Here is a 12,085-nt window from a genome sequence, read left to right on the forward strand (position 1 = left end):
TGAGGGGGCATAGTCTGCCTTAGGGCTGGGCAACTTTGAATTTATGAATATATTTTTGGGATCATGTATCTCTTGTACAACTTTGAATTCACTAATCATCATCATGATGTTGCAAATACAGGTTTTTAACCTTTCAAATTTATACAATAAAGGCCTAAACCAAGGTAGAGTTTATGCTAGATCAGATATTGAGTTACTATACATGAATATTTTACAATTCTCAAGGCAAATAAAGCAAATCAGCAATGAGGTGGTGCTTTTAGGAGACTTGAGCACCAAGGTGAGCGCATATCTAACGTGGACGAAGCACATAAATGTACAACTGCAACAATTCATGAATGTCATGACTCTGAAGAAGGCTTTGATAAGTATTGGAGCCACTCTTCAGGAGTTCCCTTTCTCATTTTCAGCATTTTAATTGCTGCACTTGTCAGTGGTATGGCAAGTATGTCATAGTCTTTCGGAGCCTGCGAGATCAGTTGGACGCAGTCTTGTAATCAAGTTTGTAGCCAGACTCACTTGTGTCATTTACATTTAAGAAAAGATGTTATACCAAACAAGCAAAACATCAAAATACCTTGGGGACTTTAGTAAGCTTCATATTTGCTTCCTCTAATGTCTTCTGACCTTTCTTCGAGTTGCATCTTGCACATGCAGTGACCTGTTATGCATCAACAGGAGAACCACATCAGTAAAGATCATTAAGCTAGTGTTCAGAAGTGGTTGGTTAGGAACAAAACTACCAGAAACCACTTCACTTAAGGGCCTGTTTGGTAACCTTTCACATTTTGGTTTTTACTTGGCTGGCCAGCCAGCGGTAGTTGGGATTCTCCCGTTCCCTGGTCAAAGATTTGGTTGGATGCGGGATCTACTCCACGAGGAGCGGTACAGATGTAGATGACATCATCACGGCCTCTCTTTTTGTACCTCTAGGAATGCTTAACGTCACTTCGCCAACTCATGTTACCTGCGGTTTCGGATCCGCACCCCATTCGGGAGGATTGAACACAATTTCCGTAACATCGACACCTCTATCTCTAAAGAGAGACCAGCCAGCTTCATTTTTTTTGGTTAAAGATTGAGAGAAGATATACCGGAGAATGGCCCAAATACAAATTATCCAACACTCATTTTCTTTGACGTCATTTGCTCTATCACAATACGGCTGAATGGTGAAAGGAGGATTCAGAAAGTAGGCCTCAGGTTGTTGGAATTCAGTCTTAAAAAGAGGAGTACGAAAAAAGAGAGCAGTATGTAAAAAAAATCCAGTCTCATAATTAATTTTAGTAGCATGTAAGCAGCGAGTTGGGACTTATTTTACATTTCTTTGCAATAAGTTCAAGGTTAGACTTTCTCCTTCCAAAGCAGGGTTTCCAGAGGAATAGGGTGGAGAATGAAAAAGAAAAGGGAAAAAACAGCAACAAAATGCTTATGCAATTCAGTGATCGTGTGGCATCCATTATACAAGGTAGATGGAAAGGAGCATCCTCTCTCTTAGGGAGGTTTTGGATAAGCCCAACAGTAAATAATCTGTTGAAGGTCATGTACCCTGGTTCATTCCTGTTAATATGCTCTCATTACTGAAAGTTGAACTGTACTTTATATGATGCAGTTCAAACTTGTGATCACAATTAAAAAAAGCAGAAGCTGAAATCCACTGCAAAACACGGTTTCTAATTTTAATTAAACTATTCGAGATCTAATGCCAACATGTCTCTCTCTCTCTCTCACCCGCACACATAAAGTGTGAGAGAATTAAGCACCACTACGGCGTCTAGTCATTGATGCAAGAAGAATTTAAATATTTAATGAACCGGTTGTCTTACCAGATTTTCCCACTTCCATTCTCCACCACGTACAATTGGCAAAACATGGTCAATAGTCAAGTTTTCACGCGAAGAACAGTACCTGTTGAGAAGACATGCAAAGTTAGTATTCAATATCTAAATGACCCTTCATAAAAAATCTAAATAAACCTTGGTTGAAATAAACGTCAATTTAGTATTTCATGGCTAATAAATTTCCGTTGTTGACGATGGCCATGGGAACAGATCACTCAATTTTAAGCTATGTACTTCCTGTTTTACAATAGTCAGGATCGAGAAAGGTTATCCAGATGTCCCAAGGCAAAAGCAGCAGTGTAGACAGAGAAGCCTAATGATGTGTATCATGAATTTCAGTCCGTTAGATACTGATTATTAATTGTGAAGGATGTATGCTGTACATCATTAATCAGTTTACCTGTCTATATCTGTTCTAGAACTCTAAAACCAGTACCTGCAGCTGGTGATCTGTTGATAACGAATACTGTTGGTTGACGGCCTCAACCCCGAAACTCTTGGGTTACCCAGCATTGAACCTGATGCATCTAGCCTTATAAAACAAGGATCTATTCATCACCTTTACACCTCTGTTTTTCTATGGAGCCTTCTTCACTGAATTTTTTTGGGCAATTCCCTCTCTTTGCATTATCACAACTAAGGCATTTCACTTATCTAGCAGACTGATTTCTCCTTCTCCTTCTCTTTCCACTGCTTATACAATTTGAATACCTCTAGTTTCCTCATTAAGTAAACCTATCAATTTTTGAACTAATCATCAAGAAGCTGATAAACTAAATTAAACCGCCAAAGGAAACAACACATAAAAGGCCCAGCCACATTAGTATGAGCATAATCCAAAACACCTTCATTGTGATGATCTGTTACAATAACTTTTTTTGTTTCCTACCCACAGTAATTCTGTAAGTCTAACTTCCAAGATTTCACATCATGCAACAAATTTCTCTTGTTAAAACATCATTGAGATCTGAATGCAACGTAGACCACACAGCACTATATCTCACAATGCTTTTCCTTCTAAAGGTTCACTAGAGGCCTGTTGGGCCCATGGGGTACATAGAGATAATCTCTTTCATCCCATAACATCTCCCATCCCTGGTCAGGTGAGATTCAGTCCAAGGTCTTTGGTATGACTACACAAGACTGTAAGAGCTAGCCTAGCTGCAATGTTCACTTACTAGCCCCTGAGACGCATATACTTAATCCAACTCTCATCTTATAAGACGCAACTATGTAATCAAATTAAGCACAAGAGATATGTGTACTTGATTCAGCAGCTTTAACTTGACTAAAAGGGTAATCTACTTACTGACAAGTGAAACTGTCCCGACATAGTATATTTTTACGACTAAGATTGTTCTTAATTCTTCTTCTCTTTACAATCTGCAGTAAATGTGGAACCTGGAACCAGAAGCAAATGTACTCAGTTCAAGTGAACTAGAACAAACAAGGGAAAAGTACCAAGAAGAAAGAAGCCAACGAGAATGCAAGTAAAAACATTGGTAAAAGTCATGCAACTCTATACCCTTAGGACAGCAGGTATGTAGAAGGATCCATTTGGGGAATTTACAGTCTGATCATAGTATTCAAGTACATCCGCCTGGTACAACAGAAGATTTGAACCCAATTAAAACATGTATCTAAAGCAGGCATCATAAACCAATAGGAATCTAATCCTGAATATGGCAGGTCCATTTGGTTTTGAAGGAGTGTTACTGTCTTATCCTATTTAACTGCAGAAAAACTTATCCTCTTTTTAAGTATCATCTGTTTTGGAAAAATATCTAACATGAATAAGTGAGCCACAGCAGTCCAACCTTCTCCATGTATTCCAAGCAAATAGCACGCTTCCAGCAGACAACATTAACTGGCCTGGCACCGTTGAACAACAGTTAGAACTATGAGAAAACATATTTTCAAGCACTAATAAAATGGTAGAGCGGAAAGAGGGAAGAAAATTCAAGAGCTATAGGATCAACAGTTTCGGCTTACGAATTGCCAACACATAAATACAAAAAACTAAAACTAAGACAAACTAAGAAATTTTGTTATCAAGGAATCTCCTGACAATATGGTCCTCCATGACCATGACAACAGCAACATCAGAAAAGAGTAGGCCCTCGACACAGCCAACAAAACAATGCACAATATACAATGCAGATATACTTGCTACAGGACCAACTGATGGTTATTGTACAATAAGCATATCATGTAGATGAGCTTAAAGGGAAATATTAAATAAATGAAAAAAGAAGCAAGCTAGAGTGTATTTCGTGCATGATTTGCAGAATTTATGAAATTCCTATTCAACATCCAAACGAGTCAACATGACAACAACGGATTATAAAGTTGTGCATCTACTTCTAGTTGAGGATTTTCAGTCCTCGACTTGAACCCTCTGGAGAATTATAGTAGTTAAATAGTAATTTAGTTCAAAACCTCGACTTTTAACATTCCTATGAGCTTCCAGCATTTTTTTTGTATTGCAAAACATAGATCGCCAAAAAAAAAATTTGTACATTCTCTTAGAGATCAAACATGGTAATTGAAGTTTCATTCACATATTATTTTTTATTTATTTTATTGGGTGAGCTAAAAAAAATACTAAAAAAATTAGAGGATTCATTGAGATTCTAAAATTTTGAAGATACTTTTTCGAATGAGCCGAGCCAATAGGATGAAACTAAAAGAGTTCCGCATCATGAACTATGTACCGCGCACATCACTTAGATGGGCTATAGAAAGTAAGATAGGAGGAAATGCAGAAATATAATATGAAAAATATATATATATATATATATATAAGGAAATGAAAAAAGATCATATTCTATTTGTACTGTAACTTTATGGGTATTCAAGAAAAAAAAAAACTGTTTAAATTGTCTGCCATAGTTTGTCGACTAAGAAATCGTCTACATTAGTTCAAGCAACAAATTACAAATTTACAAAACTTTAAAGAAAGAAACAAGAATGAAGCACGCATCCCATAAAAGAGAAGTGAGGTGACCTGTAGGAGATATCCAAGACGAGGCCTCTGAAACAAGCCAACTCATCATCCCTCTCAAACTCAGCAGCATCGTCATGACCAGGACCAGCCTCATCGCCGCCAACAAACAAACGGGCCTCAGCATTCAAACGCTTTGCCTTGTTCATAGAAGAAGAAGAGTAAACCCTAGTAGAATCTAGGTGTGGCCTGCCAAGCCTGCGGTTGTAGGTGTGGGGTTGGATTGATGTGAACATTTTGTTGTTAAATGGGTCTCCTTTTTGTTCCAATGCCACTCCCTCGCCATTAAAGAGCAACTTAACTCGCCCTTGTGCTGCAAACTGCGCCATCACTGAAGCTTATTGCTATTTCCTTCCACAGAGACAGTAATGGGTCTCTCTCTCTCTCTACAAATGTTTATTGGTTTCTTCTTCCTGAGATGAGACACTCAAATAATTATAGACAAATAAATAAGTCTCATCTTCTGAAACTGGAAGCGAAAAGCAGAGGAAACGAAATGTAGGAATTTTCCATTTTCCATTTCCATTGGGGAAGAAGGAAATAAATACACTCCACGGAATAAACCGTTGCCACATGTTTTTTTTTCTTCACATTATTGTTATTTCTTTTGTTTCGTTCCACTCCCTCTCGGAATATCTTCTGGCATATTTATAGTCAAGTTCACAAATTTTTCACTCCATTATTTGCTATTGGTAAAATCAACTTTCTTGGTAAAATAAGACCTCTTCCCTATCGCCCTCTTGTAGCTCTCTCTCTCTCTCTCTCTGGTTTCCATGCTTCTTCCTCTTCTCATCTCTGCTTGCTTTCTCTAGTCTATCTGAAATTTCAGAACGGAGGAGGAGTCTCTCTCACGAACTCTGGGTCGCTCTCTCTGTCCTACCTGTGCAAGGTAACAAATCTCTTTCTCCTCTCTCTCGCCCTCTCTCTCGCCCTCTAGCCCTTCACTTGCTGTGTTCGGGCTTTGTGTTAAGTTGCTCAGTTGGGTCTCTCAAATATGGCATACGCCTTTTGATTTCTTTTTTTTCTTTTTTTTTGGGTTATTATTATGGTAAATCGGTGTATTAATCTTTGTTTTCAGTATTCATGAATTTGGATTATCTAAAGAGACTAAATTGATGAAATATTTTTCTACAGCTGTAATGAAAGTTTAATTTGTGTTAGTATTAGAGCTTTCTTTTCATGTGCTTTAGCGACTGATGAAAGTTTAATTTATATTTGTTTTTGGGTAAAAAGTTTAGAGCTTCCTTTTTCTTTAGCTGAAAGCGGTCATGTTGGTAGTTATATCCTACATTAACATCACTTAAACTAAAAGCCCATACAAAATGAGCATCCTCAATTTTTTTTGGCAGCTTCAGTATCATATTTCCTATAGTTTATAAGATGCTTGATAAACTCGGTCTGCATTGTATTATCCTAGTCATATGTTGAGCCTCATAAATTGAGGAATTTTGTGTTGCTTTTGTTACAATTGCATCTTACGTTGGACCAAAGTTGTTGCTCACAAGCAGTCTTGCCTGCCTACTTATGTAAAGTGCTCTCTTTGCAAGGCCAGTTTGTTCATATGACATTCAATTTATCGAATTCTGTTCCATTTTGTTTCTTATTCTGCGAAAAATTACTGATCACGTTAATGTCTGGGTATCACTTCTAAATTTAGCCATAGTGCTGATTTTTAGTGGCTTGGTGCAGACTGAAACATGGATATGATGGAAGTTCTTTTCAGAAGCTAATCATCAAACAGAATTGTGGGTATGGGTTCTGTTGTTTATGTTGTTTCTTTTCTTTTATTTCGCTTGTGTCTGTGTTGCAAACGTAATATTTATGTATGTTTCTATAATGAATAATGAGTTTGAATATGAAACTTAGGAATTGGTTTCGTTACAATTTATTATGCAGTACCTTGATGAGAACAAATAGTTGATTCTGGCAACATTAGATAATCAAAACCTTGAAAAACTTGCTTAGTGTGCCCAATAAGTCCTCTCTCTCAAACACACATGCTTTTATGTCTCTGTTGTTTCTAATCTTGATTATGAGTCATCTTATGTGGACACTGAAATCTGCCTTTATGAGTATTTTTTATCTTGGATATAAAGAGCAGTGATTTTATTTTATTTTATTTTTTGTATTTTAGTTTTTTTCTGACTTCTCTGTCAAATTCTTTGATAAGCCTAAAAACAACACAATGAAGTAAGATTATGTCAAACTCTTGCAAAAAAAATAAAAATAAATAATAGAATACTGAATTAGTATGCATATATCAACATAACAAGCAGATGATGTTCACTGCTGGTCAACTATACCAAACACGACAACAGACAAGCTATGTGTATCACTTAGGCAACAACATAAATAGATATAATAACAATACCTAGCAGAAGATGGAAGAAATCAAGACAAATACAATCTTAGCAAAATTCATGAAGCCATCTGAATGCAAATAATAATTCCTTAAAAAAAAAAAAACCTGAAGAAGATAGAAACCTCCATTTCTTAAGAGAATAATAAATAAACAAAGAAACCAATGAAAGAAACAAATTGCAACAATGAACTGTGACTTTTAAAAAAAGAAAAGAAATAAAGGAATTTGGTGGCACACCTTGAGGCCACTATAGAAGAGGTGAAGGCGAGAAGGGCTCTGGCTCAGAGTAATCATAAAATCTTAGTCAATTGCTCCAACACCAAGACTCCCACCCAAACATCTTAGCTATACAATACAAGCTATGCCAACTCCAGTTCTGTGGCGAATTTGGTGCTTCCACAGCTAAGAACTCCTTTCTAGAATTTCAGAGAGAGCAGAGAGAACATACTAACAAAGAGAAGATGTCGCTAACTTCAAAATTAGTACAAAAAAGTGAAAAAGGGTGATATGCGACCAATAGGAAGTATTTATAGGTCCTATTTTACCAAGCATATCGAAAGGGTTCTATTTTACCCAATTTCCCAAATATTATTAAGGCACCCAGGCTACTGGGCGTGTTAGTTTGGTCGCCCCGCTCAAATTTGAGTTTTCTTTCCGATTTCTCCAATGTTGGGCTGCCACATGGCATACCAGCTCTCTCTCCCTCTCCCTTTCCGTCCCTGCTCTTCATGGAAAATGCCCTCCTCCACCTCCTCTATCTTTTCCCCCAAACACCTGATGCTAACGAACACCATAGCCGCCAGAATCTTCTTTGAAAAATCTGGCCAAAACGAATGATTTTTTTTTTATTTTTTTTTTGTTTCTATTATGCAGTTTATGATTGTTTCATACTGAATTCTAAGCTTGAAGGATATGCTTCTAAGATGCAGTTTATTATCCGTTTTATATAGATGGAAGAAGGATAACTTTTCAATGTCAGATTGCTTATTACTATTTGATAGGATTTTTTATTGTATATATTTGAGTTTACAAACAATTTGTGGATTAAATTTCGTTAAGGATTGTTGTTTATTTTTTGCAAATTGCATTCATCTCATTTTTTTCAAAGATAACTGAATGAATGCTTGGATTGGAGGGACGCAACCTTTTTGTTCTATCTAATTTCCATATGTATAATTTTGTTGTGTAGGAATTTGAAGAATGGGTTCGAATGTTAAGCTCATGATTGCGGAGAAGAACAAGTTTCACGGAAAGGCGTTGTCTCTATCATACACAAAGACCACCATTACTGCAATCAAGGAGAAGTTCAGTTCAGAGCAGTTGGAAAGGTTTAAGGGTAGTTGTTTTGGTCATCTACTACTCATTGAGGACCTAAAGTGGACTCCACAAATTGTCCATGGGATGTTGCTAAGAAAGGTTGATCCGAAGACAGTTAAAACCGTGAAAGGTATTACATTCTTGGTTGGTAATAAGTTGATACAATTCACGAAGCAACAGTTTTGCCTCATCACGGGGCTAAGGTAAAGGGTGTAGGAAGAAGCAGCCAATAACTGTGTTGTTGAGTCCCTTTATCGGTCCTATGAGGAAAAAGAGGAAGCTCCCTGTTTCAGAGGGCACCGGAACCCCCACTGCTTTTAATCCAACAAAGCCCGTTCCCATTGAGGATGTCAAGGCTGTAATAGACTTCTGCACCACTTGGAAAAGCAATATGAGGTTAGGATTTAAAATTTTGGTATATTGTCCCCTTCTTGTTTTCTTTAATTTTTTGTCTTTTTGGTTTGCAAATTTTAATTTTGTTTCTAATAATTTGGACACCCATGCTATACAATAATGTCATTGCATTTGACATGAAATGGTGTGAGAATAAATTGCAACACTTTGATGTCTGTCTGTTTGGAATGTTATGATCATTCCTAAGCATAAGGCCAATTTTTTCCATTTGGATTTTGATCCTTGGCTGCAGATCAACAGTGTTCTAAAAAGAAGTGGTTTTGGGGAATGCCTTGGAGTTCTGTATTTGTTTTTACATGTTGGCACCTTTGGAAATGGCGGAATAGGCGTGTGTTTAGTGGAGCTGATGATCTAGCCATTAATCCTCGTTAGACTTTTTTGTGCTTCAGTTATGGAGTGGATTAAGGCTTCATCTGTGAGTCAGAAGGGGACTGATGTGACTCAACTCCTTTTGGCTTGGGATCTTCCAGCTGGTGGCCAATTTAAATTAAATGTGGAAGGTTCTAGAAAGACAATTTCATGTTGTATTGGCGCAGGGGAGTCATCAGGGATTCTAAAGGTGACTTGGTTTCTGGTTTTGCCGTCCATTTAGGGAAATGCCAAATTCTAGAGCAGAAGTCTGGGGCCTTTTCTTTGGTTTGAAGTTGGCTCTTGAGAAAGGTCTCAGTGATCTAGCCATTGAAATGGACTCTTCTCTAGTTGTGAAACTGTGTCTGAAACCTTCTATCCTTGGTTTGCACCCGATGGCCTCCTTGATTGATAGTTGCTGTGATCTTATGAAGCAACTTGGTAAATGCACCCTCAAGCATATATATGGAGAGAAGAATAGAGTTGCTAACGCAACTGCCAACCGGAGCTATAATTTAGGTGATTAGTTGGTTTGTTTCTGGGTTGTTACACCCCCCCACCCCCTCCAAAATAAAAATAAAAATGATAGTAGTTGCTCGCTTCATGTAACCTTTTGTAACATTTCCATGTATACAACAGAATCTTTTAGTCAATACCTCCTCAGTTTGAAGCCTTAGATTTATAAACCAGCATTTTTTGTTATTGTAGTGCGGAGGTGCGGCTCGAAGAGATGGCAGTTGGGCAAGAGTTTTTCTACAAACTCATAAATGATAGCCTTTGGATGACCTCATCAGTAACAGTTTCAATCTTGCTTTAATTTTAAAATTAAATTAACTTGTCTTCTTTACTATGTGTACATGCATATTAAAATAAGCTGTTATTATCTACCTCAACTGGCAGCACCTTGACATGGGGATGTTTCTGATACGCAAAAGGCAATTTGCTCATCCGTTGGCGGTTGGAACTGACTGGACGACTGCTGATTGTTGTCTGCAAGTAAGAATGTGTATATTGTAGTTCAATTTAATGTATTTTCTGTATTGGTGGAAGTATTGGGTTTTATTATGTTAGGTGCATTTGTGCCTTATTATGTTATGTGCCTTCAAATTGTTTGCAGTCATTTTTAGAACCAGTAAAACTGCCTCCGAAAAAATGAGGATCGAAGAAACAAGATGTTAGGGTTACCGAGGACGCTCCACTTCAATACCAGGCCAAAATAGAGCTGTATGTGCGGGGACTTTGGAAACATGGGTATGCTATACCATGGACCAAAGTCCGCAAGGTGTATGTCCCCTTCAATTTTGGAGGGTGTCATTGGGTCGCACTTGAAATCGACTTTGTGAGGCGTACAGTCACTTTGTATGACTCCTACGTTGATTTTACTGCTTAGAAGAAGGTGGTACAATTTCTTAAGCCTATTAGCCATGCACTTGCACGTATTCTTTATGATATGGGATTTTATGGGAGTTCGGAGCTTCAGGAGGTCAAGAAAATGGCGACTCAGAAGCCGAACTTTGAGGCATGGACAATTTGCAGGCATGGAGATGTTCCGCAACAAGCTGATGGGTAAGGTGTAGTAATTTAGTGGAGTTTATATTTATGTTGTAATCAAGTGCATCTATAATTTGTTTGCTTATTGGCTGGACAGTGCTTCATGCGGAGTTTTTGCAATCAAATTCATTGAGTATGCCAGTGCCGGGCTTCCATGTCATACAATTGACCCTTCGAAGGTTGCCTATTACCAATTGAAACTTGCAATAGAGGCTTTGAGGGAGGAGGCTTATCTATGAGGTTTGAGGCTTAGTCTTATTACATATTATGACCCTCTTTTATCCACCTTTCAAAAGTACATCCTATGTATCAGTTATGCGGCTTAGTGGTACAACATGTGTTGTATTATAATTGGCATTTTGATTTGTATGGTGGAGGGCTAATATTGCAAATGTTTTATACCCTTTTGTATTATATGACAAATGTGCTACCTAGAAACATTAGCTTATGAAGGGCTGTTATGTAGGCTCATTGACCCTTTTGGATTATTTTCCTCCAAGTGGAAGAAAGGTGGAATCAATGTTTTATGAAGGGCTGTTATGTAGGCTCAATTTTGTGAATGGTTTTGGTAACATGCAAATTATATTTGATGATGTACTTCAATGGGGGGTGGTTTTTGTATTGAATTTGGGAGTCAAATTTAAATTGACCAATGGTTTGATTTGGTTTTGGTTCGGCATGTAATGTATAGTTGCATATAGAAACTAAATTTTACTATCAAATTGGATATAGAATTGGCTAAATTGGAAAACACGACACTCCTAACCTTTGAAGGAAGGAAAGTTATACGATTAAGGCTAACCTTGGAACGAAGTAAAGTTACTCTCTTAGGGTTGAGGCCAACATTCAAACCGTACAACAATACATATGCCAGAAACAGCAATAAAGAGACAATACTCACCAACATAATTAATAAAAATTAAAAGAAACAGCCAATCAAATCTTTCTTTCACAAGTATATTTAAGAAAATAAGAAATTAAAGATAATCGGTTATTTATTTATTTATTTATTTATTTACAAGCTTAACACTGGAAAAGGAATCAACCATGAACCCTAATATATTGGCCGCTCCACACATAAAATTCTGGCTTTGCCACTATGCCAGAACCAACAATAAAGAGACAATATAGAGGAGAGAATCTCTAATAAGTATTTTATGTTAAAGATTGGTTACATATTTCTAATCTCGACTGTTGAATTGCATGTATGTTGAATATTAAATTTACCAACACATCTAATGAATGCAA

The 12,085-nt window shown here is 37.2% G+C and overlaps 1 protein-coding gene and 1 long non-coding RNA gene across 7 annotated transcripts; one reads left to right on the top strand and one right to left on the bottom strand.

Annotated features, from left to right (window-relative positions):
- Positions 1-19: 19 nt before the first annotated feature.
- On the bottom strand, positions 20-5,362 carry LOC117634289. 2 transcript variants are annotated; one of them, XM_034368330.1, is made up of 7 exons: positions 4,849-5,348; positions 3,659-3,713; positions 3,367-3,441; positions 3,151-3,242; positions 1,827-1,908; positions 578-661; positions 20-467 (listed from the first exon to the last, which is right to left on the bottom strand). In XM_034368330.1, the coding sequence occupies exons 1-7, from the start codon at positions 5,172-5,174 to the stop codon at positions 342-344; spliced, it is 840 nt and encodes a 279-aa protein (XP_034224221.1). In that variant the 5' UTR covers positions 5,175-5,348; the 3' UTR covers positions 20-341. The 2 variants fall into 2 exon arrangements, with proteins under 2 accessions (XP_034224221.1, XP_034224222.1); XM_034368331.1 differs by lacking the exons at positions 20-467; positions 578-661 and adding an exon at positions 668-1,165 and having other exon boundaries at positions 4,849-5,362.
- An 85-nt stretch (positions 5,363-5,447) lies between these two features.
- On the top strand, positions 5,448-11,285 carry LOC117634290. Of its 5 annotated transcripts, XR_004586760.1 has the most exons (8): positions 5,448-5,734; positions 6,535-6,594; positions 8,397-8,920; positions 9,171-9,805; positions 9,995-10,079; positions 10,187-10,282; positions 10,404-10,852; positions 10,935-11,285. It is a non-coding gene; the product is annotated as an uncharacterized LOC117634290 (long non-coding RNA). The 5 variants fall into 5 exon arrangements; XR_004586758.1 differs by having other exon boundaries at positions 9,995-10,282; XR_004586759.1 differs by lacking the exon at positions 9,171-9,805.
- Positions 11,286-12,085: the final 800 nt, after the last annotated feature.

Source organism: Prunus dulcis, chromosome 7, assembly GCF_902201215.1.
Source record: "Prunus dulcis chromosome 7, ALMONDv2, whole genome shotgun sequence".
In the NCBI taxonomy this organism is placed as follows: Eukaryota; Viridiplantae; Streptophyta; class Magnoliopsida; order Rosales; family Rosaceae; genus Prunus; species Prunus dulcis.

Excerpts from the sequence above, each read along its gene's own strand:
- LOC117634289 (XM_034368330.1), bottom strand. The coding sequence starts at position 5,174 with ATGGCGCAGTTTGCAGCACAAGGGCGAGTTAAGTTGCTCTTTAATGGC. Across the intron at positions 3,243-3,366 it reads ACATACCTGCTGTCCTAAGG|GTTCCACATTTACTGCAGAT; the intron begins GTATAGAGTTGC and ends TTCTGGTTCCAG. Across the intron at positions 1,909-3,150 it reads CGGGACAGTTTCACTTGTCA|GTACTGTTCTTCGCGTGAAA; the intron begins GTAAGTAGATTA and ends TCTTCTCAACAG.